Consider the following 27,968-nt stretch of genomic DNA (forward strand, 5'->3'; position numbering starts at 1 on the left):
CGTGTGCCACCACGCAAGGCTAATTTTTGTATTTTTAGTAGAGACAGGGTTTCGCTATGTTGGCCAGGTCCTGGCCTGCCTCCGCTTCTCAAAGTGCTAGGATTACAGGCGTAAGCCACCGCGCCAGGCTTCAGTCCTTAATTTTTAACTGTGTAAAAGAATTCTGAGACCAAAAAGTCTAAGAATCACTTGGTACAGTGATTCTTTATCTATGGAGCTAGAAAGTCTTACTAGGGGAAAAAGCAAAAAAAAAAAAAAAAAAAAAAAAAAAAAAAAAAAAAAAAAAAAAAAGGGACTTTGGACTTGCAGACACTCAACCCTATGAAATCTTTTGCAGAGATTCATACTAAGTTGCCTTTACCAAATGCCACCACTGCCATTCTCCCATGGGGGTCATTGTTGACCTAGTCTTTCCCCAAAGACCAGGAGGGTCTGGGGTTGAATGATGAACAACTTCTTAAATCTGAAGAGCCCAAAGGCTGTTAGGAAGGGAGAGGCTGCCACCTCCTCTAGCAAACACCAAAGATCTATCACCTTACGTCCTATAGCTACTTGAGGACCACAAATGGAACTTCAAGGTACTGCTAGGAAAAGAATGGCACCAGATCAAGTTTTCCAGATAATGGATTCCAACTCCAGCAAGTGGGATAAGAGGTTCATGACACAAATATATTTGTATTAGGTGACTCAATCACCAGGATACCAAGATCTGTTACTTTCACAAAGTGCTCTGAGGCAACGTAAATATGGAAGGAACTTCAGAGCCAGCTCTTGTGCTCCAGGCTCCTTTTTAACTATTTAATGTGGTGTGGAAAATATCAGCTTGCTGAGGATTATCATCTCAATAGAGAGCTCCTTGGGAAGGAAAAGGCTGAAATTTAAAAAAAGGATCTTCATTAAAGAATAGGGAGTTGATTATGTTGCAGAATCATATCTTCTTGTTTTGTGACACGTTGGAAACATAAACTTCAGAGCTTTTTTGTCTCCACAGCACAGAGGTCTGATTGCTTCTGTTTAAAAATAGGGATCTGCTGACGGATTTCAGCCAACTTCTTAAGGTCTGTGTCTGAATACATGATTGTTTCTTCCTTGAGAGCCCTCCCCAGGCAACATAGGAGGCTTTGTCATCTGGGGCAGGAGACTGCGGCCACATACACCTGATTATCAAGAGCCTGAAGCAATTCCCAGTGGGCTGGTCCAGTGGTTGAAATGAAAGCCCCTGGATAAACCAACAGCTGGCAGCCTGTGCTTGTGCAAGCTCTGCAAACCAATGTCATAACAGATGCCCCAACCCATTCTGCAGTTTGGAGTATCAAATGGGGAGAAACTATTGCCCGGACTCAACATTCTGGATTCTTGAAATGTCATTTTTCCAGGAACACCAGTGTCAAGCAGATGGACCTTTCTGTGCTTTACTAGTAAAGTTCCATGAGGTGCAAACACAGCACAGGTGTTATATGATTTCCCAGCATCCTCTTCAAGGATGGAACCTCTAGTGAGGCTGTATTCCTTTGCTACTTCAGAAAGCTTCTGTGTGGATTTACCAGGAATTTTCGCTGCATATTCAGGAAAATATTTTGTGCCATATGGAGAATTAAAGCATCCCAGCAAAGAAACTATTTTGGCTCCTTTTGTTGCTGTCTCCTGGACAAGGCTACAAGCTCGCGTGTTGTTATCTGATTTGATGAAGAAACGAAGCTGGATGAGGGCCAAGTCGAAAGTTGCCCTGGCTCTCCTGGGAAGCACCAGCAGCGGCACTGGCTCAGTGCAGGTGTCCCTGTATTACTTTTCTAAGTCACAGAAACATAAACATGTTAATGTTAAAGTTATCCTAAAGCTTCTTTTTTTTTTTTTTTTCTGTTTTTGAGTCTCGCTTTGTTACCCAGACTGGAGTGCAGTGGCACAATCTCGGCTCACTGCAACCTCCGCCTCCTGGGTTCAAGCGATTCTCTTGCCTTAGCCTCCAGAGTAGCTGGGAGTACAGGTGTGCGCCACCAAGCCCGGGTAATTTTTGTATTTTTAGTAGAGACGGGGTTTCACCATGTCGGCCAGGCTAATCTGGAACTCATGACCTCAGGTGATCCGCCAGCCTCCACCTCCCAAAGTGCTGGGATTACAGGCATGAGCCACCGCGCTGGGCTCCTAAGGAATTCTTAAGACTCTCCTCCCCCAGTACATCTGCTAACCTTAAGTTGAGAAACACGGATTTTCAGGACTGAATTGATGTGAGAGGTGAGGGAAAAGGAAAAATCCTGATACAACGACTCCACAATGTCTGGTCTGGGAGTGCTTGGTGATCCTATTAACTAAAATCAGAAAGAAAAGAAAAGAAAAGAAAAGAAAAGATACATTCAGGAGAAATGATGAGGTCAGTTTTGTTTAGTCTCAATTTGAGTTTCCTACAGTACGTTCCCTTTCTGGTAGAATAAGCTGGAGGTGGAGATATTTGGTAGACAGCAACCTCTGTGAAACTGAGAATGTTGATGTGGTCATACAGGAAGAACATGCAAAGCTAAGTAAGAAGAGAAGATAGTGGAGGAAAAACTGTCGGTGAATACAATTCCTGGAGAGTAGCAGTTAGCAAGGAGCAGGGTGGGGGATGGGGAGAGGAGAGGTAAGTAAGCTAAAATAGGACAAAATTTAAGAAGAATAAAATGGGCAACGCAGATCAAGTAAGATAAAGACCTAAAATAATTACTTGTGTTTGGTAATTAAGATATGATAGTGATTTCACTCCATTGAAATTGCATAGTAAGTGAAATTTCAGTAGAGTGTAGGGGCAAAGTCTGATCACAGTGCGTCTAAGAGCAGAGAAGAAGTGAGGAAATTTCGTAGCTAATAATTCAAGACTGTTCTGCTTTGTTGTAAAAAACGTAGTTGGAGGGGACTGGACTTGAAAACAATGCAATAAACGCGGGGTGGGGAATTGAGGGAACTCATACTTCACACCGAATGGCTTCAGTTTTCTTTGTACTATATGAGGTAAGGTCCTCTGTAGAGACTAAGAAGGGCAGAGCTGGGGCAAATGACTTTGGAGGCGTGCTGAATGTTGGGAGAGAAAGCGGCCCAGGGAATAGGCAAAAGGAAAACTCAGAGGTGCCGAGGACCCGGCGGAGGGTGTTTATGAATTCAACGTAGCACCAAGCTCAAGGTTATGTGACTTTCTCTTCCAATTCTGCCCTGCAGAGTGTAAGACGCAGAAAATGCAGACGAAGGTTGACTTCTACTTAAATCCCTATCCCCAAAAGCCCAGACGTACGGACTCGAAGGCCTGTGGCCAGATCGTGCGTGGGTGCCTACTACAGATTTATGAAAAGCACATAAGGGCCAGCGTGTTTGCCTTCTAAGGCGTACTGTTCCGCAGCGTCGGCATCCTCAGGCCTTCACGGAAATCGAGCCATTTTTTACAAGGAGTGGGGATAAACCTGGTGATCGGATGAGGGACTACGCGTAACTTTCTTTCTCTCCAGATCCATCCCGGAGGAGGCTGGGCGGGCGGACAGGCGGGCGGCTGCTCCGGTCCAGGGGTGGAGGTCGGGGCCCCGACCCGACGCAGCCAGGCGGAAGCGCGGCTGCCATTGGCCCAGAGGCTGCTTTTACCTGCGCGGGGCCCGGGGCGCAAAGTCCGAGGCGCCGGCGGGGAGGAGGCGGCGGCCGGCAGCGCAGGTGGGCCCGCGCCCTCGGCCCTGCAAGATGCCCCTGAGGCTACGGGGGAAGAAGAAGGCCAAGTCCAAGGAGACCGCCGGGCTGGTGAAGGGCGAGCCGACGGGCGCGGGCGGCGGGAGCCCCTCAGCGTCCCCGGCTCCGGCACGCAGGCTGGTCTTCCACGCGCAGCTGGCGCACGGGAGCGCCACGGGCCGAGTGGAGGGCTTCTCCAGCATCCAGGAGCTCTACGCCCAGATCGCGGGCGCGTTTGAGATTTCGCCGTCGGAGGTAAGGCGTCAGGTGCTCAGGCTCTCCCGCCTCTCCGCCGCGCCGCGCGGACTTTGGTGGGCCTAGGAGGGTTGAGCGGCGCTTACCGGAGCGCGAAATCCGATGCCGTGTTGAGTCCGCCGGGGGCGTCCCGAGGGGAAGTGAGTGGGCCTTCCCGGGAAGGGAAAAGGTAAGTTGGCACGACCGGAGAAGTCACCTTCCCCCTTGCTCCGAGATCTGGCCTTTGGGAAGCGGGTTGGGGGAGGCAACCTTTCTTCCGCTTGCAAATGTGTTTGCTGCAGATGTCCCGGATTCCGCTGGCCGTTCAAGGTGTGAGCACCTTCCCAGACTAGCGATCTGGCGGGGCAGGTTAATACCCTCCACCTCATCTGGACGTTACTCTCCTGTTTCCTCCGCAGGCGTGAGAGTCACGCAGGTCATCTCCCCAGATTAACGGAAAAAAAAAAATAATTGAAGTGCCTTCCAGGTGATACCCAGATTAAATGGGGGGAAAAATTGAAGAGCCTTCCAGGTAATACGAAACGGAGGCCCACTTTCCCCCAATCTGTCATTTCTAACATCAACACCAGAAATCCTTGGGTGGTATTTCCAAGAAGTTTAAAAAGCTGGGCTGTTATTCCAAGAGTGGATAACCTAGAGATTCATACTTAATCACATGGGACTAGTTAACAAAATTTTCATGAGGAAAATCAGCTCTTTTACATCATATCCTTAAAACGGGACTGAAATTTGCTTTAATTAGATTGCATGCGGGCCTGGAACTAAGTTTGACACAGGCATGACCGAAAGCACTAGTTTATGCGATCGTTTATGTGATCACTTTATTTGTGCTAACCCAAGTGAACTGCAAAGGTAGGTGTGAGAAGTTAGCTCAACAAAATATTTTGTCCACATTTCTAGGAAAAGCACATAATTTTGTTGCCCTGGACTCTCAGTAGTGCAGAGAGCTGTCTTTGAGTGGCATACAGCGGCACCTGGAGTTCTTTAATTAGTTGTTTATCAGGTCTGTTCAAGGGAAATCGAGGTCAAGGCAAAATTCCAAGAGGAGACGAAAGACCTTAAAGTGTAACCCTTTGTTCTTTCGAAGTTCCCAGGTACTAAGGGGCAAATCGTAAACCCATCTGTGAATTATTTGTATTGATATAGGTTACTAATAATAATACTTTACATTTATATAGGATTTTTTTTTTTTCAAAAAACACTTTCACAGGACACTTTCCTTTGATCTCTAGGGGAGGCAGGTGGCAGGTTAAACGCGATAACTTGGACATGGACCCAGGTTCTACCATTTATGAGCTGTGTGGACTTGAATGAGTTTAACTTCTCTCAGTTTTAGCCATCTATAAAATAGAGATTAGAATACTTGTCTTGAAGAGTGTTGTGAAGAGTGGAGTCTGTATGTAAACGTATCAGATTGCATAGTTTATGGTCAGGGCTTAATACATGGTAACTAAAATTATTAATACCTAACAGTTAAATGAGGCTGAAGTGCAAAGTGATTGGCCCTTAGCCAAGGTCACATACCTAGCAAGAAAAAAACTGGGCTGTAATTTAAACTTGGATCTTCTGATTCCTAAGCTAGTGAGCTTGTTAGTATACTTAACTGACAGCTTTAAATGTCTTTCCTGTAACCAGGGACTTCAGTTTTAGTTACAGATGGTCCTGGGTTTATGATAGTTAGACTTAAGATTTTTGACTTTGCCATGGATTTATTGGACTTAAGATTTTTCCACTTTCTGGGTTTATTGGGTTATTAAATGCATTTTCACCTTATGGTATTTTTGACTCACAATGGATTTATTGGGACATAACACCTTGGTAAGTAAGGGAGTATCTGTATTTTGCATTAACACTTCTCCTCATCATTATATATGACATTATTCTGAGCTCAGGGTACATGATTTTATTCAATCTACTTAATCCCTAAGAAGTAAGTATTATTATTAATATCTCCACTTTACAGAGAGGAAACAGACTTTGAGGTTCAGAATTTTTTCAGAATTACACGTAGCAAGTGGCAGAGCCTGGATTTGAACTCAGTGTATTCTTTTTTTTGTTTTCTGTTTTTCTTTCTTTTTTTTTTTTTTAATGAGATGGGGTCTCACTCTGTTGCCCAGGCTGGAGTGCAGTGGTGTGATTGTAGCTCACTGCAGCTTCTAACTCCTAGGCTCAGGCAATCCTCCTGCTTCAACCTCCCAAGTAGCTGGGACTACAGGCATGTGCTACCACATCTGCCTAATTAAAAAAACTTTTTTTTAGAGATGTGGTTTTTCTACGTTGCTCAGGGTGGTTTGAACTCCTACTCTCAAGTGATCCTCCTACCTCAGTCTCTTGAATAGCACAGACATGGAGCCATTGTGCCCATCTTTTTTTTTTTCCCTCCCATGAAGATATATTGTTTCCCAAGTTTTCCAGAGTCTCAGCAATAGTTTGGTAGCCACTTTCAACATTTTCAGTGCACTGACTTGCAAGGTCAGTTTCCAAGATAATGTACACGAGGTGTTTTCACGTGTTACCTCAAAGTTTATAACATTTTATAACTCCAGTATATATGTATTTTATCATGTTTATGCATGTAACCAACATTAATGCAAGTTTTCCATCTGGATGAAAAAAGTTAATTATATGCAGGATAAAGTATTGGTCATCATAGCATAGTATGCATAATATTTCAGTGGTTCACTTTGAAACAGAAGTAACTTATTAAAATGAAATGCACACCAAGGAGATTCCATTTTTGTAGCCTATTTACTCAGCAAGCAATTACCTCAATAATGATGTAAATAACTTTTTTTGCTGATTTTTGTTTTTTGAGATGGAGTATTGTTCTGTTGCCCGGGCTGGAGTGCAGTGGCACAATCTTGGCTGACTGCACCCTCCACCTCGTGGGTTCAGGTGATTCTCCTGCCTCAGCCTACCTAATAGCTGGGATTATGCACCACCATGCCTGGCTAATTTTTGTATTTTTAGTAGAGATGGGTTTCACCATGTTGGCCAGTCTGGTCTTGAACTCCTGACCTCAGGTGATCCGCCCGCCTCGGCCTCCCAAAGTGCTAGGATTATAGGCATAAGCCAGTGCACCTGGCCTAGAATTGTGATTTTTAAGGTGAGATTTTATCTTCACAAGCATGCTATTATTTCTCATAAACAGACCAACCTTCTTTTGACACCTGTTGCCATCCCCTGTATTACCACCTCATTTCTCCTTTATAGCAAAACTCCTCAAAAGTTGCTGTCCCTGAGATACAATTTGTATCTCATTTTCGACTCTAAACTTTTCATGGCTTCTGCTCTCACTTGGAACAAACCAAAATACTATGATGGGCTATGGGCTCTGTTACCTCTTCAAAGTCATTGCTCCTTCTGCTCCAGCCAGCCTGGTCTCCTTGAATGCTGGAGCCTTAAGACTGTTGCTTTGGTTTTTGCCTCCGCCAGAACCTCTTCCTACAGAATGCCCTTCCTTAAGTCTATTCAAATGTCATCTTCTTGGTGAGGCTAGCACTGATCGCCTCTAGGTACAGCACTCCCTATTCCCTTCTCTGCTTAATTTTTCTCCATAGCATACTATCCTATGTATATTTAACTGATTTTGTTTATGGACTGCCCCCCTGCCCCAATAGAAGCTCCATAAAGGCAAGGATTTTTGTCTTTGTTTACTGATGTGGCCCTCAAGGGCCTAGACTGTGCCTGAAACATAGTTGGAGTTTAAAAAATATTTGTTGAATAAAAGGATCCTCACAAATTCAGTAGTTAAAACCCAGTGTCTTTAGCATAAAGCTTTAGTATTGGTTACAATACTAATATCTTATGTAGGTGTTAATTTTTTTTATGTTCTGCTATGAGGTAAGAGACTAGCCTTTAGGTGGGGGTAGTGAGGAACATCACTCATATCTTTAAAATTTTTTGAAAATAAATGTATATATTTAAGGTATACAACATGATATTTTGATATAGTGAAATAATTATTACAGTCAAGCTAATTAATATATCCATCTTAGAAATTATGAAGCTCGAGGCTCTGTTTGCAAGCAAAGTCACTTCCTAAATGAGTTACAGCGTATGAGGAGCTGCTTCCTGAGGCTTCCGAGAAACTGCTTCCTTTTCTGAACTTGCTGACACTGGCACTGAGCTCTTTTGAAAGTCAATATTCTGTATTTATGTGGTACTTCTAGAAGACATGAAATGTTCTGCAGACTTTATCATTTCCCAGCAGTGCGAATAACTGGCAAGTGGAACTGTTATCTTTTTGGTTCACACATGGGAAACTGGGACGAGTAGAGCAAAATAGGGTTTTACTGACTTGCATATAGCACCCCCTGCCCTGGAAAAACAAGTTACAAAAATCTACAAAAAATGAAAGAATTGGGAATTGGGCATGAATATTACTATTGAGATCTGAGGAATATGAAGTAAGCCCATCAAACCTGAGTAGAAAAAGTATGAGAAGCAGTCCCTGACATCTGGTAGCGGCCTTGGCACTTGCAGGAAGGCCTTGGCGTTCTGTTGCACATAAACAATTGCACAGAATGTCAACAGCAGATAAGACTGCTCTTATCTACTTTCTCCTACTTTACAGATAGGTTTACTAAGATTCCTGGTCATAGAATTGCACCCACTTCCTGACAGCACCCTATCCAGAACAAACCCATGCTTTGGACCCTCTCCCAAATCACCTAACACAAGCCCAAATCCTTTCTAATGTTTCTTTCTGAAACCCCCAGAATCTCCCATAGAGTGCTGTCACCCTCCTCACAAGGAGGAATAAACTGCAGGTGAGAATTCCTGGTGGTCTTTGCCTGGAAGGTATTGACAGTTATCACTTGTCACTGTTGGGTTATTACAATGCAGATTCTAAAGAGGCAGCCTTAATTTGGTTTCCCTGACTCCTCTCATCCTCTTTTAGTCTTTTAATGCTGTGATCATACCAGTCTAATCTTAGCACTTTTGGAGGCTGAGAATTGAGAATCCTTGAAGCCAGGAGTTTGATTGACAACAGCCTGGGCAATGTAGTGATACCCTGTCTCTAAAAAAAAAAAAAAAAAAGCCAAAAATAGCCAGAGGTGCTGGTATGCACCTGTAGTCCCAGTTATTCAAGAGGCTGAGGTGGGAGGATCACTCAAGCTGGAGTTTGAGGCTGCTGTGAGCTATGATTGTGCCACTACACTCCAGCCTGGGCAACAGAGCAGGACTGTCTAAACAAACAAAAACCTGCAAGGGCTCCCCATTACTTACAAACCAATTACTACCAGCCAAACAATGCCTCATATTCCTGTCTGCCTCTTGAGTCCTCTTCTATGCCCACTGTTCCAATCTCACTTCTTAATAATCCCTTTTACATTCAACAATATTTAACTGTTTCGTTCCATTGTGCTTTTTCTCATGCTGTTCTTTGTTCCAGTAACTCCTACTCACTTTTCTAGTCCCATAATTTCCTCCAAGAAGCCTACCCTGTGAATTCACAAATCTAAATGCCCGCTATTGCATGATTTTTAACATAGCATTTGCACATAAGATTGAATTTAGTGACTCCTCTATTTCTTCCTGGGGGCTGGGACTTTTTTCCTTTTTAAATCTTGTTCCTAGATGGTTAGCTAGATGGTTTAGCTGCTCCTTAAAAGTTTACTAAATAAAAGTAGATAATGGATATAGTAGGAGAGGCAGCTGAGGACATAGATAGTAGTAAGACTACCAATGTCCTTGAAGTTGTATGGATTTTATTCTGCAAGCAATGAGAATAACTCAGATCTTTTTCAGAAGAAGCAAGGATCCCTGACATGTGTTTTACAAAGTAGAAGCACACTCAACCATTCATTCTCTGTATTTTCTTTCTAAATAATATTCAGTTTAAATGGAATATAATGGTATTTTCTGGATTTACATCATACCATCTGAGAAGTTATAAATATATCACAATCATTACGTAGGCTTGATATCCCCTCCTGAGCACCAGCCTCATTTTTATATGAAAAATTCAGGCAAGAGAAACATGACTCATTTTGAGAAGTGGGAGGAGGATCCAACCAGCTGCCTTATAGACCTCATTGCTGTCAGGAGGGTAGGAAATGGATAAGACTGCTGTTGTGCTAGAAGTACCCTGAAGAAGATATCTGAACAACCCTAAAGTAAAGTTTACACCCTTGGGCAGGGGTAGACTCCTCTTCAAACCCTGGCTACCTGTAGGTTAATAGCTAGCCCTTTCACGTTCTCTTACCTGCAATCACCAACCCAGCTATCCTGAGTGGAGTGGAAGGCTCTTGCAGGCTATCTTGGGCAATTTGTATGTATGTATATGTCTGTCTGGCTGCTGTAACAAACTACCATAAACTGAGTTGCCTATAAACAAAAATTATTTCTGACAGTTCTGGAGGCGGGGAAGTCCTAGATTGATGTGCCGGCAATGTGGTATCTTGTGGGAGCCCAATTCCTGGTTCATAGACAGCCATCTTGTTGCATCCTCATGTGACAGAAGGGGAAAGGGAGCTCTTTCTAGGGCCTCTTCTATACAGGCACTAATCCTATTCCTGAAGGCTCAACCCTCATGACACAGTCACCTCCCAAAGACCCCACCTCCAAATACCATCACCTGGTAGGAGGTGGGGGATTAGGCTTGGGGACACACACACATTCAGTCCATATAAATATCTATATTATTAAAATGTATAGGGAGGTAAGGAAGCTTAGGACAGCTTCTACAGCTGGACAGTCAGGTTCCATGGACAGTTGGAACACTGCTCATTCTGTTCAGGTTAAAGCAGTGGCTCTATACTCTGGAGAACTGAGAGCAAATCTAGTTGTCCTTAACCTTCCATCTCAGCCTCTCTCCCTCCCTACTTACTCTACTCTTGACTGATTCTTTCTTCTCATCCTCTTGACTTTGCTCCTCCCGTTATTACCTCACCCCCCTGTGTCTTTGTGTTTCTTTACCTCTCTACTTTCTGTGCCCTGCCTGTGTGTCTTATTAAACTTCCTAAGAAAGAGTCTTTGTTGTGTCAGGGTACAGCATAGGTGGGACAGGACCCTGGGGCCTGTGGGTCTCTGGTCCAGCCTACAGGTCCATGCAGTACAGACGTAGGGGAGCAGTGGATAAGGAGTCCTGCCAGAGAGGGCTGTGCACCAGGCAGATATTCTGAGACATCTTGATTTAGGGGAATGTAAATGACAGACACCTTCCATGGGCTGTTTAGAAAATGAAACTATTTTCCGTTCTCTATGACCTTTATGCATTGTTCTCTTTATCTGGAAATCTCTCCCCTACTCTTTCCCTGTTAACTCCTACTCATGCTGCAGGACTTGCGAGTCATTACCTAAAGCCTCCTCACTACGTCAGGACTGGGTTCTGTGCCTATCCTCTAAACTTCCATAACTCTTATCAGACTTAATGGTCATTGTTGCTTTAATGTCTGTCTCTTCCATAAGATTGAGAGCCACTCTGGGCAAAGACTGGCGGTTAGTATGCAGTAAAGCTTATGGCTGGGCATGGTGGCTCACGCCTGTAATCCCAGAAGTTTGGGAGGCTGAGGCAGGAGGATCACTTAAGCTCAGGAGTTCTTGACCACCTGGGCAACATGGTAAAACCCCATCTCCACAGAAAATACAAAAAAAAAAAATTAGCTGGGAATCGTGGTGTGAGCCTGTCGTCCCAGCTACTCGGGAGGCTGAGGTGGGAGTATGGCTTGAGTTTGGTAGGTGGAGGTTGCAGTGAGCTGAGATTGCACCAGTATACTCCAGCCTGGGTGACAAAAGCCCCGTCTCAAAAAAAAAAAGAAAAAAAAAAAGAAAAAAATTATTACAGAAATTTTAAATACATGCAAAATCAAGGAAATAGTGTAATTAACTCCATGTGCCCAGCTTTGACAGTTATCAACATTTGCCAAGATTTCTTTTCTTCCCTCATTAACAAAATTTTTATTAAATATAACACAAGTAGAGAAAAGCACATAAAACAAATGTGTAAATTAATGGATAAATTGAACACCCTTGTAACCACACCTCTGTTAGGAGATAGACTTTATCAGCCACTTGAGGACCTTCCATATGCCTCTTTCCACCTGCACCCAAGAGTAACCACTGTCCTGACTTTCATGGTAATGAATCCCATTATATAGTTTTATCATTTATGTGCTTTCCTAAACACCATAATTCAGACTTCTTTTAAATATGTTTTTGAGTCTTTCTTAATCTATATATTCCCCTTCGTCTTGTTCTCTTTCCAGTGTATTTGTTGAAGAAGCCAGATCTTTTACCCTGTGTGTTTCACAGTTTGTTTTTTGCTGATTGCATTCCTGTAGTCTAGTTTGGCATCCCCTGTCACTGTATTTCCTATAAATTAATAGTTGTATTCTAGGTTTAATCAGATGGGGTTTGATTTTTTTTTCCCTGATGAGACAATATCAAAAGTGTAGTTAAAATTTTATATTGAATGAATACAATCAACAGATAAAATAGGGGTCTTAACTTTTAAAATGTCATCAGTTCTCTCTACTGGAATAGACTTCAGCCCATTTTGAAAAGTCTCTTCTATGTTTTTTGTTTCAATTGTCTGTTCAGTGAAGCAACTGTGTTTTTATTGTAACCCTCTGAATGTATGGCTGGGACTATCTGTGAGCCCTTCATCCCTAAGAAACCGTCTCAGCTATACCCTCAGCAGAGCCAGATGTGCTTTTCCTACATCTGAATGCTGGCAGAATTTTTTTGATGCATTGTAATTGTACATATTTATGGGGTATATGTGAGATTTTGATACAGGCATGCAATATGTGATGATCAAGTCAGGGAATTTAGAATTACTGGTGGAATTTTAATTTTTCAAAAGAAATCACTGTAGAGATATTTATTCCTGTTATGTGTGTAAAGAACCAAATACTGGGAAGAAAGAACTAAAAACCCTCTAATAAAAGGTGTGTATCATGTCAAAAAAGTTTACTTTTATCATTTGTACATGTTACAAATTTATAACTGGAAAGAGTGATTATAATACAGTTTTAAAATGGAAGGTAGATTAGGCATGCTCAATCTTATTCTTCATTAGAAAACTTATTGGTTATTAGCTTTGTGCCAGTCACTGCCCCAAATTTTGGGATACATCAATGAATAAAACAGACAATAATCCTTGGCCACATGGAGCTTACATTCTAGTCCTCCATCCTATGAGATGGGCACTTCTTGAGTCAATGAGACTGGACATTGTTGGGTTATTCTCTGAACTCTTATAAATATAAGTTTTCTTTTTATATGCACATTTCTTGCCTTAAGGACCTAGAAAAAAGGACCTAGGAGCTTTTGCTAAGCAAGAGGAAAACAAGTATGTTTATGCTTTTTGCCGGAAAATGTTCCATCATTTCTATGGCCACTCTTAATACCTCCTCTGTGCCATATACTCTTAAACCTCCCTTCTGTCTGGAAGCATTGAAGTATAGTATAGCTTAGTGGTTAGGAGTGCCACTTACTATCTGTGAGACCTTGGGCAAGTTATTGGCTGCTCTTTGTTTCTGTTCCTCATCTATAAAGTGAGGTTAATGATACTTCTCATCGCAAAAGGTTGTTGTGAGGGGTACATGAAAAATCATGTATGTCAGATCAGTACCTGGCACATAGTAGGTATTTTTTAAATGGTAGTTATAATTCTAGAATTGGAAGAGCCTTCATTGTATTCTAACTTTTGAACCTTTTTACCAAATAGACAACTCACCTTTAGTTACTTTTAACTAAAGTAACTTTTAACTAAAAAAAGTACTTTTAACTAAAAAAAAAATTTTTTTTTTTTTTTTTTTTTTAACTGAAGGATTCACTCAGAGCACTTATTAGGAGTTCAGCATTGTGCTTGATGCTGGGAGCTTAAAGGTGAAGATGACATAGCCCCATCTTCCAGTCAAGTGCAGTTCAATGACAAACAATTTGACAAGCTAGTGCAGGTTTCCTAAAATGTGTTCCAAGCAACATGAATCCCTTTGACATATTATAGAAAAAATGCCTCCAGTTGTCAAATAACTTTGGGAACTGTATTTTGTAAATTCATAATACATATTAAAGTCTGTGAGAAGTCCACTAAAAATTTAAAAATCCAAGAATCTTCGTGCTTATTATTTCCCACACTTATTTGAGTATGGAGCTCTCCCTTTTTTCCTGCATAGCAAACACTCCGTGGACCAATATTCCAAGATGTATACTTCAAAAAAATGCTGGTATGTTTTTTCAAAAACTATTCATCAGTTATTCTGTGATAAAAAGGGACTCTGTGATAACTCATAACGTTCTAACTATTATAGTCAATGCTCATTTATCACCGAAGAACTCTGCCACATGGCTTCCATTTTGTCCTTGTCCTTTACTGATCCTTTTGCTGCCCTGTCCTCCTCACTATCCAACTTTGGGCAAGTCTTCCCTCTTGTTGGGGTAGGTGAACTAGACCAGTGGTTCTCAAAGCCACTTGCCTCTTAGAATCACCTTGGTGACCTTTTTAAAGAACACAGGCTTCTGGGCCCTACCCCTACAAATGTTGACTAGGGCCGGAGAATGTTGTCATTTTTAAAAGCTTCCCTGATATACTTAGGCGGCTGGCCTGTCATCCATTGGTAGGTTGTGTGTTTGGGAGCCACTGAATTAAATGAAGAGATCCAAGGTCTTTTCTAGCTTGAATGTTCCTCTAGAGCTTGTGCATTCAATTAAAAATATTCCATTGTCATCTTTATGTACAAAGTATTGAGGGACATACAACAATGACTATGACAGTGTTTTGCAAGTGGATTGACTATAGAAATCCTTGAAATGGTAGAGACCCTGGTGTATCTAAAGTCATTTAGGCTGGGTGCAGTGGCACATACATGCCTGTAATCCAAGTACTTTGGGAGGCCAAGGTTAGTGAATCACTTGAGTCCAGGGATTTAAGACCAGCCTGGGCAACATGGTGAAACCCCATCTCTACAAAAAAATACAAAAATTAGGCAGGTGATGTGTGCCTGTAGTCCCAGCTGTAGTCCCAAGTTGAAGCTTGGACAGGACTCAGGAGGCTGAGGCAAGAGGATTGCTTGAGCCCAGGGAGGTTGAGGCTGCAGTGAGCCATGATCATGCCACTACACTCCAGCCTGGGCAACAAGAGTGAGAAAAAACCAAAAAATAGTAACAAATAGAAAAAAAGAAAAAATAAATAAAGTCATTTAGAGATCACTTCTTGTTAGAGACATGCTAGACAGAGAGTTTAAAACTGGAGTGCTGATAGTGAATTAGATAAAAAATGAAGATGTATTTTTGAACTTAATGAGAACTTTTGGAAAATAGAATTCTATGAATATAGTTCAGTAAGGCATAGTAGTATAAACTTGAAATAAGAATTTTTAGAAGCTAAAGCATATTTTCTGCTTTTCTGACATCAAATGTAATGTTTGGAAATTTGGGATGGTGATATCACACGAATTCTTTTATAGTTGTTTTAAAGCTTTATGGGTAAAGGATATAGGTGGGCTATAATCAGTTCATAAGATCTATTGCTAATCTAACCTGTCTCATCTCTCTCTTTTTTTTTTTTGAGACCCTCACTGATCATAACTTACCGAAGCCTCAACCTCCTAGGCTCAAGCAATCTTCCCACCTCAGCCTCCCAAGTAACTAAGATTATAGGTGCGCACTACCATGCCTGGCTAATTTTTGTGTTTTTAGTAGAGATGGGGTTTTGCCATGTTGCCCAGGCTGGTCTCAAACTCCTGAGCTCAAGAAATTCTCCTACCTCAGCCTCCCAAAGTGCTGAGATTATAGGCGTGTACCACTGCAGCCAACCGAAACCTCTTTCATCTCTTGATTTTATCTCAGTGTTAACTGCAACCTACCTCTCAAGTCCTCCTCTTCCCATTAACCTGTTGGCTCTCAGTTAATGAGGGCATCCATAATGTTTGACCAGAGGTTACCAAAGGAAAGTGATCTCTTGCTTTTGTGTTGCATTCATTAACTGAAGTTACTAGCAGAAATTACTCTCTATAAAGCTGAGGTCCACAGTGGAGCTACACAGTAAATGATTATTTTAATTGAAAAAGTAAGGTATATAAATTGAATTTTTATATGGTAAACATCCAAAAAATGTGGGCCACCCAGAACTGTCTACTGTAAACACTTTCTTTACTGTCCTTCCAGAAAAATACTCTATAAATTTGTAAGAGTGTGTGTGTGTGTGTGTGTGTGTGTGTGTATGTATGTATGTAAAACGTTCATATCTGTGTGGGTATATGCCCCCACTTTATCTTCTTTTTTTTTTTTTTTTTTTTTTTTTAACTCAGGAGCATATCGTATTCTGTATGGTTGGTAGTGGGAGAAGAAGAGGAGTAGCCGTAAGAAAGAAATGCTGAGGCCTGGGAATGGCAGTCACTGTATCCTTGCAGTGTCTCATAGGGCCACCAGGGAGTCCTTGTGCAAGGAGAGCTACCACTGTGTCTTTAATGGTGATTAACCAAATTTTAATAATTTCTAAGAAGTCTGTTTCCTGAAAGGGTTTCCTGTGCTGCCTTTGTTTCCCTGTGTCTCCTTATTGTAAACCTCCATCACCTGACATAACCAAACATGTTCCTTGATGCTGCTTATTCAGAGAGAAGTAACTAGCAAACACCTTTGGGCTAAGTTGCTCACTCAGACAAAGAAAAGAGGAAGCCAACTGAAAGTGGATGGCTCTGTCACTGCTTGTCTGAATTGGGATCCAAGAAACTGGCCTTGATTACTCATCTCAGAAACTCTAGCCCTGCTGTTTGGGGTGTGCAGATTATTCTGAGGTTTGATTGATTAAAATGTGGAGTGGGAAGTTGAAGGGACTTAGAGCTTTGTCAGTGGTAGAATTTTTTTTTTTTTTTTTTTTTTAAGACAGAGTCGCCCTCTGTCGCCCAGGCTGGGGTGCAGTCGTGCAATCTGGGCTCACTGCAACCTCCGTGTCCAGGGTTCAAGTGATTCTCCTGTTTCAGCCTCCCGAGTAGCTGGGACTACAGGCATGAGCCACCATACCCGGCTAATTTATAATAAAGTGTTCTTTACACTAATTTTAAACACTGAGTTAGGCCCCAGGTTCAAGCGATTTTCTTGCCTCAGCCTCCTGAGGAGCTGGGATTATAGGCGCACACCACCATGCCCGGCTAATTTTTGTTTTTTTTCGTAGAGAGAGGGTTTCTGCCATCTTGGCCAGGCTGGTCTTGAACTCCTGACCTCGGGTTATCCGCCTGCCTTGGCCTCCCAAAGTGCTGAGATTACAGGTGTGAGCCACTGCGCCCGGCCTGAATGTTTGCTTTTTAGAAACATATTTGACTCTCTGTAAGTGTTGTGGCTAAGAGGCTTAAGAACTCAAGCATTCAGAATGTGTATTTGCTATGTGTATAAAAATCTCCCTGGAGATAAATCAAAGCACATGGAGAGGGATGACTAAAATCCAGGCCCTACATCTCAGTCTATAAAAGTCACAGGTTCTTAAATTACAGTGTTAAAGTAGCCTTAAAGGGATACAGAGTAACAAGGTTGAGGAAATGATAATTGTGTATTCTTAAAACAGTTTACATATCCATATATTTCATTAACGTAGTAGTGGTTGTATAATTGGTGTTAACACTGTGTCCCTCATGATCCAGGGCCAGAACCTTAATTTAACCACCTGAAGCTTCTCACATTTGATACTAGCAGTGTGTTCTGGGTGTGGTTGAGTATTAGATGCTGGTCATGATTCCTGTTATTTCCTTCCTTCTTCTGTGTTCTCTGTGCTTTCCCCTTCCTTTCTTCACTTTCCTGCCTCTATGTAAAAGTGGGTGGAGGAAGGGAAGCATATCTTAAGAACTGAGGAGAAGGGAATTACTGTGTTTTTTTCTTTTCTTTTCTTTTTTGTTTATTGGGGAGGGGGTCTCAGTCTGTCACCTAGACTGGAGTGCAGTGGCACAGTCTCGGCCCACTGCAACGTCCACCTCCCAGGCTTAAGTGATCCTGTCACCTCAGCCTCCTAAGTAGCCAGGACCACAGGCGCGCACCACAGTGCCCGGCTAATTTTTAAATTTATTTTTATTTTTTCATTTTTGGTAGAGATGGGGGTTTCGCCATGTTGCCCAGGCTGGTCTCGAACTCCTGAGCTCAGGTGATCCACCCACCCAGAGTGCTGGGATTACATGCATGAGCCATCGTGCTTGGCCAAGGAATTATTGTTGAACAACTATTACCACTTAACCTATGCTATCTTAACTGAAATGGTAATTCTTGCCAGAACCCCCAGAAATTATTGTAATCTGTAGAAGAGGCAACTGGAGCTTAGAGTAAAAGTAAATTACTCAAGTTGCACAACCCAGAGGGATGTCTTTGACTTGACGTCTATCTGATGTCAAAGTCTGTATTCTTTCCTTTACACAAGTGATTCTTAACCTTAGCAGATCCAAAGGCTTTCTCTAATAACAAATATTTTGTGATACCATCTTTACTGTCCTGAAATAGGATTTTAAACAATGTTTTCTACCTATACACATAATTAATTCCTTAACTCTAATATTAGAGAGAAACAAATATGGATTTTAATATCCAAGTATTTGGATAAGTTTTCTTAAAAGGCATCAAGCAGTCGGGTGTGGTGGCTCATGCCTGTAGTCCCAGCACTTTGGGAGGCCGAGATGGGCAGATCACCTGAGGTCAGGAGTTTGAGACCAGCCTAGTCAACATGGTGAAACCCTGTCTCTACTAAAAATACAAAAATTAGCTGGGTGTGGTGGCGTGCACCTGTAATCCTAGCTACTCAGGAGGTTGAGGCAGGAGAATTGCTTGAACCTGGGAGATGGAGGTTGCAGTGAGCCTATATTGCGCCATTGCACTCCAGCCTGGGCCATAAGAGCTAAACTCCATCTCAAAACAAACAAACAAACAAAAAAATCAAAACAAAAAACATGAAGCAGATGCTTGTATCTACTTGTAGTGAACACATTTGGATTTGAAAAGAGTAAGAATAAGATGAGATTCAGGTTAGGTCCAGTGGCTTATGCCTGTAATCTCAGCACTTTGGGAGGCTGAGGCGGGCAGATCTCTTGAGGTCAGGAGTTTGAAACCAGCCTGGCCAACATGATGAAACCCATCTCTACTAAAAATACAAAAATTTGCTGGGCATGGTGGTGAATGCCTATAATTCCAGCTACTCAGCTACCCAGGAGGCTGAGACAGGAGAATTGCTTGAACCTGGGAGGTGGAGGTTGCAGCGAACTGAGATTGTGCCACTGCACTCCAGCCTGGGTGACAGAGCAAGACTCTGTCTCAAAAAAAAAAAGAGATTCATTTCATTGTTTTTGTCTCTTTTTCTTCATATTCAACATTTTAAATGAAGAGATATTAATATTTGTAAATGCTCATAGAATTACCACAGTGCAATAACAGAAGCAGACTGAAATAAAGGTTTTATGTTACAAATCCAAATAACATGGGCAGCATTGCTGTCAATGACTTGATTTTCTGAAATGATAAATAACTCTTGGAAAGGCACTGCATACCAAAGTACAGTCTTCCTTTGATTTACATGGTAATTGCAGCCCATAGAAATTCAGAATAAAAAATACTCTGTGTGTAACACAGAATTGGGGCTAGGCTTAAATAGTAATAGTTTTCCCCCATCCTTCCAGCACGAATGTCTAATAGGACATTTGAGCATCATGTGGAATGCAAAGCAGTTCTTCATCAAGCTGGACTTCTCAAGAATTGCAATTCATTCAGAATCCTTGACCCATGCCCTGCTTCCCTCAAATGCCAGTGGTGCCATACAATCATTTTAACAACCAAAGAGACCCCTTGATATTTCCGCCTGTTTTCCTTAGAAGCCAGTATTGACTCTCACCTCCAGCAACACTGCTTTATACCTGGATGCTAGAGGTTAAGTAATTGTCCTACACTGTGAAGTTAGAAGATGATAAAAAGGGAGGTGCGGGAATGAGTGGGGATGGGAAACAATAAGAAGGTGAACAAGGAGAAAGACCTCCTGTTGGTTTTGTACTTTTAGTTTTAGGATCCATCTTTTTAAAAATGTTTTTTAGAGAGAGAGTCTCGTTCTGTCACCCAGATTGAAGTGCAGTGGTACAAGCATAACTCAATGCAACTTTTTTTTTTTTTTTTTTTTTTTTTGGGATGGAGTCTCGCTCTGTTGCCCAAGCTGGATTACAGTGGCGTAATCTCAGCTCACTCCAACCTCTGCCTCCTGGGTTAAAGCGATTCTCCTGCCTTAGCCTGCCAAGCAGCTGGGATTACAGGCACATGCCAGTACACTTGGCTAACTTTTTTGTATTTTTGTAGAGACGGGGTTTTACTATGTTGGCCAGGCTGGTCTCAAACTCCTGACCTCAAGTAATCTGCCTGCCTTTGCCTCCCAAAGTGCTGGGATTATAGGTGTGAGCCACCGTGCCCGGCACTCACTGAAACTTTGAACTCAAACTCGCCTCAGCCCCCAAGTAGCTAGGACTATAGACACAAGCCACCACATCCAGCTAATTTTTAAAAATTTTTGTAGAGATAGGACCTCACTATGTTGCCCAGGATCAGTCTTACAGGACTGTAATCAAAAGAGTAGAACATGTGTTTGGCTTGTTAAATTTGTGATGTTCTTCCTATGCACTGACAATGGTCAAGCTGAGAACCAAATCAGGAACGCAATTTCATTCACAATTGCCACATCAAAACAAAACAAAACAAAAAACCCCAGGAATACAGTTAACCAGGGAGGTGAAAGATCTCTACAAGGAGAACCATGGAACACTGCCCAAAGAAATCAGAGATATCACTAACAAATGGGAATAGGAAGAATCAATATCACTAAAATGGCCATATTGCCCAAAGCATTTTATAGATTCAGTGCTATCCCTATTCAACTACCAAGGACATTCTTCACAGAATTTAAAAAACCACTATTTTAAAATTCATATGGAACCAAAAAAGAGCCTGACTAGCCAAGGCAATCCTAAGCAAAAAGAACAAAGTTGGAGACATCATGCTATCTGAGTTCAAACTGTACTATAAGGCTATATTAACCATAATAACTTGGTCCTGGTGCAACAATAGGTATATAGACCAATGGAACAGAAAAGAGAACTCAGAAATAAGGCTGCATACCTACGACTATCTGGTCCTTGACATACCTGACAAAAGCAATAGGGAAGGGATTCCCTATTCAATAAATGGTGCTGGGATGACTGGCTAGCCATATAAGAAGACTGAAGCTGGACCTTTTCCTTACACCATATACAAAAATTGAATCAAGATGGATTAACGACTTTAACAAAATCCCAAATTATAAAAGCCCTGGAAGACAACCTAGGCAATATCATTCTGGACATAGGAATGGGCAAAGATTTCATGATGAAGACATCAAAAGCAATTGCAAGAAAAAGCAAAAATTGACAAATTGGATCTAATTAAGCTAAAAAGTTTCTGCACAGGAAAGGAAACTATCAGCAGAGTAAACAGACAACCTAGAGAATGGGAGAAAATATTTTCAAGCTATGCATCTGAAAAAGGTCTAATATACGGCATCTATAAGGAAAGTTACAAGAAAAAAAAGCCCCTCTCCATTAAAACGTGGGCAAAGACATGAACAGACACTTTTTAAAAGCAGATACACATGTGACCAACAGTCATATTAAAAAAAGCTTAACATCACTGATCATTAGAAAATGCAAGTCAAAACCACAGTGATATACCATCTCATACAAGTCAGAATAGTTATTATTAAAAAGTCAAAAAATAAGAGATGCTGGTAAGATTGCAGAGAAAAAGGAACACTTATACACTGTTGGTGGGAGTGTAAATTAGTTCAACCATTGTGGAAGACAGTGTGGTGATCCTCAAAGCCCTAAAAAGAGACATACCATTTGACCCAGCAATCCCATTAGTGGATATATACCCAAAGGAATATAGATCATTTTACTGTAGAGACCTGTGCACATGTGTTTTCATTGCAGCACTATTCACAATAGCAAGGACATGGAATCAACCTAAATGCCTATCAGTAGTAAACTGGAAAAGAAAATGTAAATTCCATATACACCGTGGAATGCTATGCAGCCATAAAAAAACAAGATCATGCCCTTTGCAGGAATGTGGATGTAGCTGGAGGTTATTATCCTTAGCAAACTAGTGCAGGAACGGAAAACCACATACTGCATATTCTCACTTAAATGTGGAAGCGAAATGATGAGAATGCATGAACACATAGAGAGAAACAACAGAAACTGGGGCCAAGTGGAGGGTGGAGGATGGGAGGAGGGAGAAGATCAGGGAAAATAACTAATGGGTACTAGGCTTAATACCTGGGTGATGAAATAATCTGTACAACAAACTCCCATGACACAAGTTTATCTATACAACCTGCACATGTACCCCAAACTTTAAATTAAAAAAATATGTAAAATTGAGTAGTGATTTTAGAAAAATGTATGATGTCTCAAGCTTTTGTAATATCTTGAAATGTCACCTGTTGCTGTGACTGTTTGACAGGTTTATAGAGTCCTATAGCAGGTGCAAAAGTTAGGGTGGAATGATAGGGAAGCATAGGGTTTGAGATCAGATGGGGAGGAGGGTTTCAGGGTAGGGTGGCCTATCCTGGGTTTGATTCCTGGAGATGACTCCTTCTAGCCATTTTCTCACTGATTAAATGTACAATGAATTACCTTATAGGACTGTTGTGAGAATTAAATGAAATAGCATGTTAGGTGTCCAGAACAATGGTGCAATGGTTCAATAAATGTTACTCCTCTTTTCCTCAAAAAAGATGCCGGATGACACTTATTTTTGCAAATTTTTCTTTTTTCTTTCTCTCTCTCTCTCTCTCTCTGAATCTTGCTCTGTTGCCCAGGCTTAAGTGTAGTGGCGTGGTCTCAACTCACTGCTACCTCTGCCTCCCTAGTTAAAGCAATTCTCCCGCCTCAGCCCCCCGAGTAGCTGGGATTACAGGTGCCCACCACCATGCCCGGCGAATTTTTGTATTTTTAGTACAGACAGGGTTTCACCATGTTGGCCAGGGTGGTCTCGATCTCCTGACCTTGTGATCATCTGCCTCAGCCTCCCAGAGTGCTGGGATTATAGGCGTGAGCCATGGAGCCTCGCCTCAAACTTTCTTATATTTTTTCTATTCTAGACCAGGTACAGTTTTCATTCTCCCACCCTTTGCCTACATTCAGAAAATAAGAACAAATTTAACATCTATCTCCGTAGATGGTCCTCAGTCTAAACTACCTGTGTGAATTCTGTTACAGTAACTAACCCGGGCTCTCTGTGGATGGTCCTCAGTCTAAACTACCTGCATGGATTCTTTTATAGTAACTAGCCCGGACTCTTCTGATGAGGGCTATTTCAGTCAAATTTAGCATAAACCTAATAAGCAATTTCAGTCAACTAAAGTGAGCGTTTCAGTTAAACTTGGGCAATAATACATATGCCAATTTATTCAGAATTGTTTTGTATTGCATTTGTCAATGCTTATTCTTCTAAGCCAAAAATAACCTTTTAGTAATACACGTAGCTCTTTCTGTCGTATTTCTAGGCATAGAGAGTACCTGTGACAGAATTTGTTTCAGCATATAATTCTGTTATTCTACTTCCTTCCCCCACTGAACATTTAGAGTTGATATCCAACTCTCCCCATACTCATTAAGTCTCCTAGAATCTTGGTCATTATGCTCAAGTTGTGGGGACTCGTATTTTCTCCCAAGAAGCCCAGGATTGGGGCATGTGGGGAAGAGGACTTCAATACCACGGGATAGAATAACTCTACCACTGCCTTTCCTCAACATCCAAATCACATGATTTTCCTTTTATCCCATGCTGTCTTAGTCTCAGCATCTTGAAATGGGAGCATTCTTATTTGATCAGCTTAATATAAACAGGTTACCATATAATTGATATTTCAAACCAACCTAGATGCTTCAGAGAGTGAAAGAGTATTTATAATTTCTCTGGAACAACAGGGATAAACTGGGACCTAGAGTTACCCAAGTTATAACCAAACTGCTTGCTAGAAAAGGAGAAAGAAGAAAAATATGATGTGAGAAAGTTTATTGTATAATTATTTATTGCCAACAATATATAAGCCCTTTTCCTGGGCAATAAGGAAGATTTTACATTATAGGCATTTGTGGAAAGCTAGGGAGAGGGAGTATGTGTGCTCATAAAAATAGAAGCAGGTAGCAAGGGCTCAGTGTCAGCACCTGGACTGGAGCCAGGAGACTGGTACTCCTCGTCCTGGCTCTGGCTTGGTGACACATTCCTGGGAGTTGAGGATGGAGTCCCATGGTAGCCTGTCAGCTTCTTCAGCTCCTGCCCCTGCTTGGTCCTCTCCCTCTCTTTTCTAAGTGCTCTGCCTCCCCCAGCACTGGGAGTCTTACAGGCAGGAATGGCGGTGATGTTCACAAGCAGAGAGTTGGAAGAAACCGCTTGGTGAGAGTAGGGAACAGGGAGCTGATAATAACTCTGAGCAAAGGTCAGTCAGCCAGGGCAATGCCTGGGTATCTCCAAGTCTGTGACAGAATTCTGTTCTTGGCTGCTCTTCACCTTTTCCTAGTCGCAGTTTCCTGGGCTTACTCTATCCCTGGGGCAGGAGATAGTTCAAAATGGAAAAGTCTGAACCTAGCTGAATCCTCACACACACTCTAGATTGAGGGCTAACCTCACTTGTAGATTCAATCCTATCAGGCCTACCCATAGGTGAATTTTCTTATGCTCTTAAACTTCCTAATGAATAATTTAAGTGTCTAAGATGGTCAGTGAATTTGCCTTCACCCTTTTCTCCCAAAACATTTGGCCCCCTCATCTAGGGAACCCTGTAGAACTTCCTTTTTTTTAAAAATTTTTTATTTTTGAGACAGAGTCTCTCTCTATCCCCTAGGCTGGAGTGCAGTGGTATACTCTTGGCTCACCACAACCTCTACCTCCCAGGTTCAAGTGATTCTCGTACCTCAGCCTCCTGAGTAGCTGGGATTACAGGCACCTGCCACCACACCTGGCTAATTTTTGTATTTTTAGTAGAGATGGGCTTTCACCATGTTGGCCAGGCTGGTCTTGAACTCCTGACCTCAGGTCATCTGCCTGCCTCAACCTCCCAAAGTGCTGGGATTACAGGCATGAGCCACCATGCCCGGCCGCTGTAGTACATTTTTATGATGCTTTTTAAGTGTTTTAGTTTAGAAGAAACATCTTTCTCTCTCAAGATGTTTGATATTTTCTCAGGTGGTCCATATTTTCCCCATAGAGTGCTCATCTCTTTCTGTCAGAATTCCTGTCGTAGGGCGTAGTAAGGAGTAGACTGTTTTCCCCTATCACTCTCTCTTGACACCTGAATGGCTCACCATGCTTGCTTTCCAATTTTCCATGATTCATTTGGGTGGTTTTTAAATATCACACTCTCTTCAGACATTTCATTGTAGGGATTAGAATTCAACCTCGTGGGCCAAAATGAACACAGTGCTCTGTAAACTTCTGCCCAACAAATTTTAAAGTTTAAGAATCCTTTTGAGGTCTAATGACAATCTTTTACAAGTTATATTTGTATATTTGTTTGGTAAATTGGAACATTTAATCTACTAATCTCTTTACTAATAATTATAACGTATAACTATGATGTTTCATAAACCATCCTATTCCAGCATATACAATGTCCCCTGTTATAGTCTCTCCTTGCCTGTTTAGAATCTCTTCCATGTTTAGTGTTAAACAAGAGGAGGCTTTTAAGAAGATAAGTGGTTCAGAAAGCATGGAAAATGTAACAGCACCTGACGGGGAAATAGCAGTGATTTATGATGTCTTTCAAATTGGCATGCAATGTTGCAGCATTATTAGACTAGGTTAAGCTCAGGTATCTCCTCTGAGAGTAAAATGATTGTGGGAGAGGATGATATATATATGGCTATATGCATTTGATTTATTTTATTTGTTGGTTTAGTATTTGTGTAATGTCCACAAAGGCAAGACCAATACCTATTCCAATTCTTGATCCTTTTCTTGTGTCTCAAGGATTGCTTTGGGATTTTGATTTTCTTGGATACACAGTTCCCTTTATTAGATTGCATTAGTAAAAAAAATGTTCTTTTGGTTATTCTGGGAAGTCATTTGGTAGATTCAAAATATGAATTTGACTGTTTTTCTTTTTTTGGATAGAATTCTTATTTGTCATATTATTTTATGCATTAGTAATACTGAAAAAAGTAGTTCTACTGGAGAAGAGTACAAAGAGTGATGATTCACCTTTTATTTAAGGCTTGCCACTGCTGACCCAGGGCAGCTAATTTAGAAGTGAATCATTTATAGAAAGTTCTACACAGTTCAGGACAGGGCTTTATACAATATGCTCATGAAGGTCTAAATAGAGCATACGGTATCATGTTTCTAAATACCTGTCTTGACGCCAATTTTATATCTTTTCCAGCCTGTGAAACTTGTTTCTAGATGACTATAGCTATTGACAAGATGAAGTCAAAGGCACTGTATATATAAAATGATGCATATTTAAAAACAAATCCTAGAAATTTAGTACATGCATTATACTGGGAAAATAATAGGCTGAGATTTTAAATTACTGTGTTTATAATACAAAGAAACAAATGTAGTCATTTTTAAAACTAGTGGGAATAAATTTTAAAATCATTTATAATAACTTAAATTAATATGTTATTGCTATTTTTACTGTATAATATGTTTGGCTTTTAAAATCTAATTATAAATAGTTATTTTATGCAAACTGTCTTGCTCCTTTTAGAAAGTGAGGGATTTATTAAATGAACACAATGTATTTGGCTCCACATAGAGTATAAAACTGTATAGTCTCTTCTAGAAAGATTTTTTTTGCTCCTCCTCCTCTTCTTCCTTTTCCTCTCCTTTCTCCTCCTCCTCCTTCCTTCTCGTTCTTCTTTTTCTTTTTTCTTCTTCTTTCTTCTTTTCTTTTTTCTTCTTCTTCTTCTTTTTTTTTTTTTTTTTTTTTTAAGAAAGGAAGAGGTCCCACTGAGTTGCCCAGGCTGTCTCGAACTCCTGAGTGCAAATGATCCTCCCACCTTGGCCTCCTGAAAAGCTGGGACTACAGGTGTGTGCTGTCATGCCTGTCTTCTAAAACTTTTAAATTCAAAGCTGAGTTTATATTTACATCACAGCTACAGTACCATGGGTTAGAAAAAGCCTGAATTCTAGTTCTGACTTTGTCGTTCACTAGCTATGTGACCCTACACAAATCACTTAACATGTCTGAGCTGGTTTTCTTCTCTGCACAGGGCATATTGATACTTGTCTTCATGACTTGACTCACAAGGATTTAGTTCAGCTAACGCATTAGGAAGTGACCAGTAACTTAGACGTCCCCACACAGAGAATAGGTGTCAGAGAGGCATTGCTGGGAAAACATCTTGGAGTTGGACAACCAGGGTTGGAGTCTCAGTTGCATCAATTACTATATATATGTGACCCTATACAAGCCATTCTCCCCTCTAAACCTTTGTTTTCTAATCTATAAAAAAATGGTATTATGATACATCTCACATAAAATTGTTGTTGATAATTAAATGAGGTAACATGAAAGTAGCTGGTATGTTAAGTAATCATTGTTTCTTGGAGCTTAATGTTGATTTTGAAAAAAATCCTTGCTGACCTTTCTCTCCCCAGCTCATTTGCTTACACGATAACAGCACTTCACTGGAAGTGGGAGCCAGTATCCAAACTGTACAGATAAGAGAGACAAGCAGTTGCCCAGTCTATGCATGTAATTGAAGACTAGTTTGAGTTCTAGAAGTTCCTTGATATGACACATTTACCAAATATTTTGGGGACGATTATGCAGCATGAGACACTCAGAGCTTTTTGGAAGAGTTTTGAGCAATGTGATTCTGTTCCTGTGGCTTAGGCAGAGCTGATCCTTTCTTTTCAAGCACTTAGGGTACATGACTATTTTTTTTCTCCCCCATAATTATTTTATTCTTAGTTTCAGATTGTTTTTAATTCCTATAACTTTAAGGACAGTAATTTAGATGGAGGTCAAATAATCATTTTTTTTTTTCTCTTTGAGGAAAAGTCTCTGAGACTTAGATAATAAGAAC

General features: G+C 41.2%; 1 protein-coding gene and 1 pseudogene across 2 annotated transcripts in view; one reads left to right on the forward strand and one right to left on the reverse strand.

The window, feature by feature from the left end:
- Positions 1-270: 270 nt before the first annotated feature.
- LOC101016113 lies at positions 271-3,579 on the reverse strand (annotated as a pseudogene).
- Positions 2,789-27,968, forward strand: part of GIPC2 (GIPC PDZ domain containing family member 2) — a 96,751-nt gene continuing 71,571 nt past the window's right edge. The window contains exon 1 of one of the 2 annotated variants that reach the window (XM_021943303.2): positions 2,789-3,933. In XM_021943303.2, coding sequence (XP_021798995.1) covers positions 3,694-3,933 — 240 coding nt within the window. In that variant the 5' untranslated portion in view covers positions 2,789-3,693. The remainder of the gene's footprint in view (positions 3,934-27,968) is intronic. The other variant, XM_003892102.5, reaches the window with a different exon arrangement.

The sequence above is a fragment of the Papio anubis genome, chromosome 1 (genome assembly GCF_008728515.1).
Source record: "Papio anubis isolate 15944 chromosome 1, Panubis1.0, whole genome shotgun sequence".
Taxonomy (NCBI): Eukaryota; Metazoa; Chordata; class Mammalia; order Primates; family Cercopithecidae; genus Papio; species Papio anubis.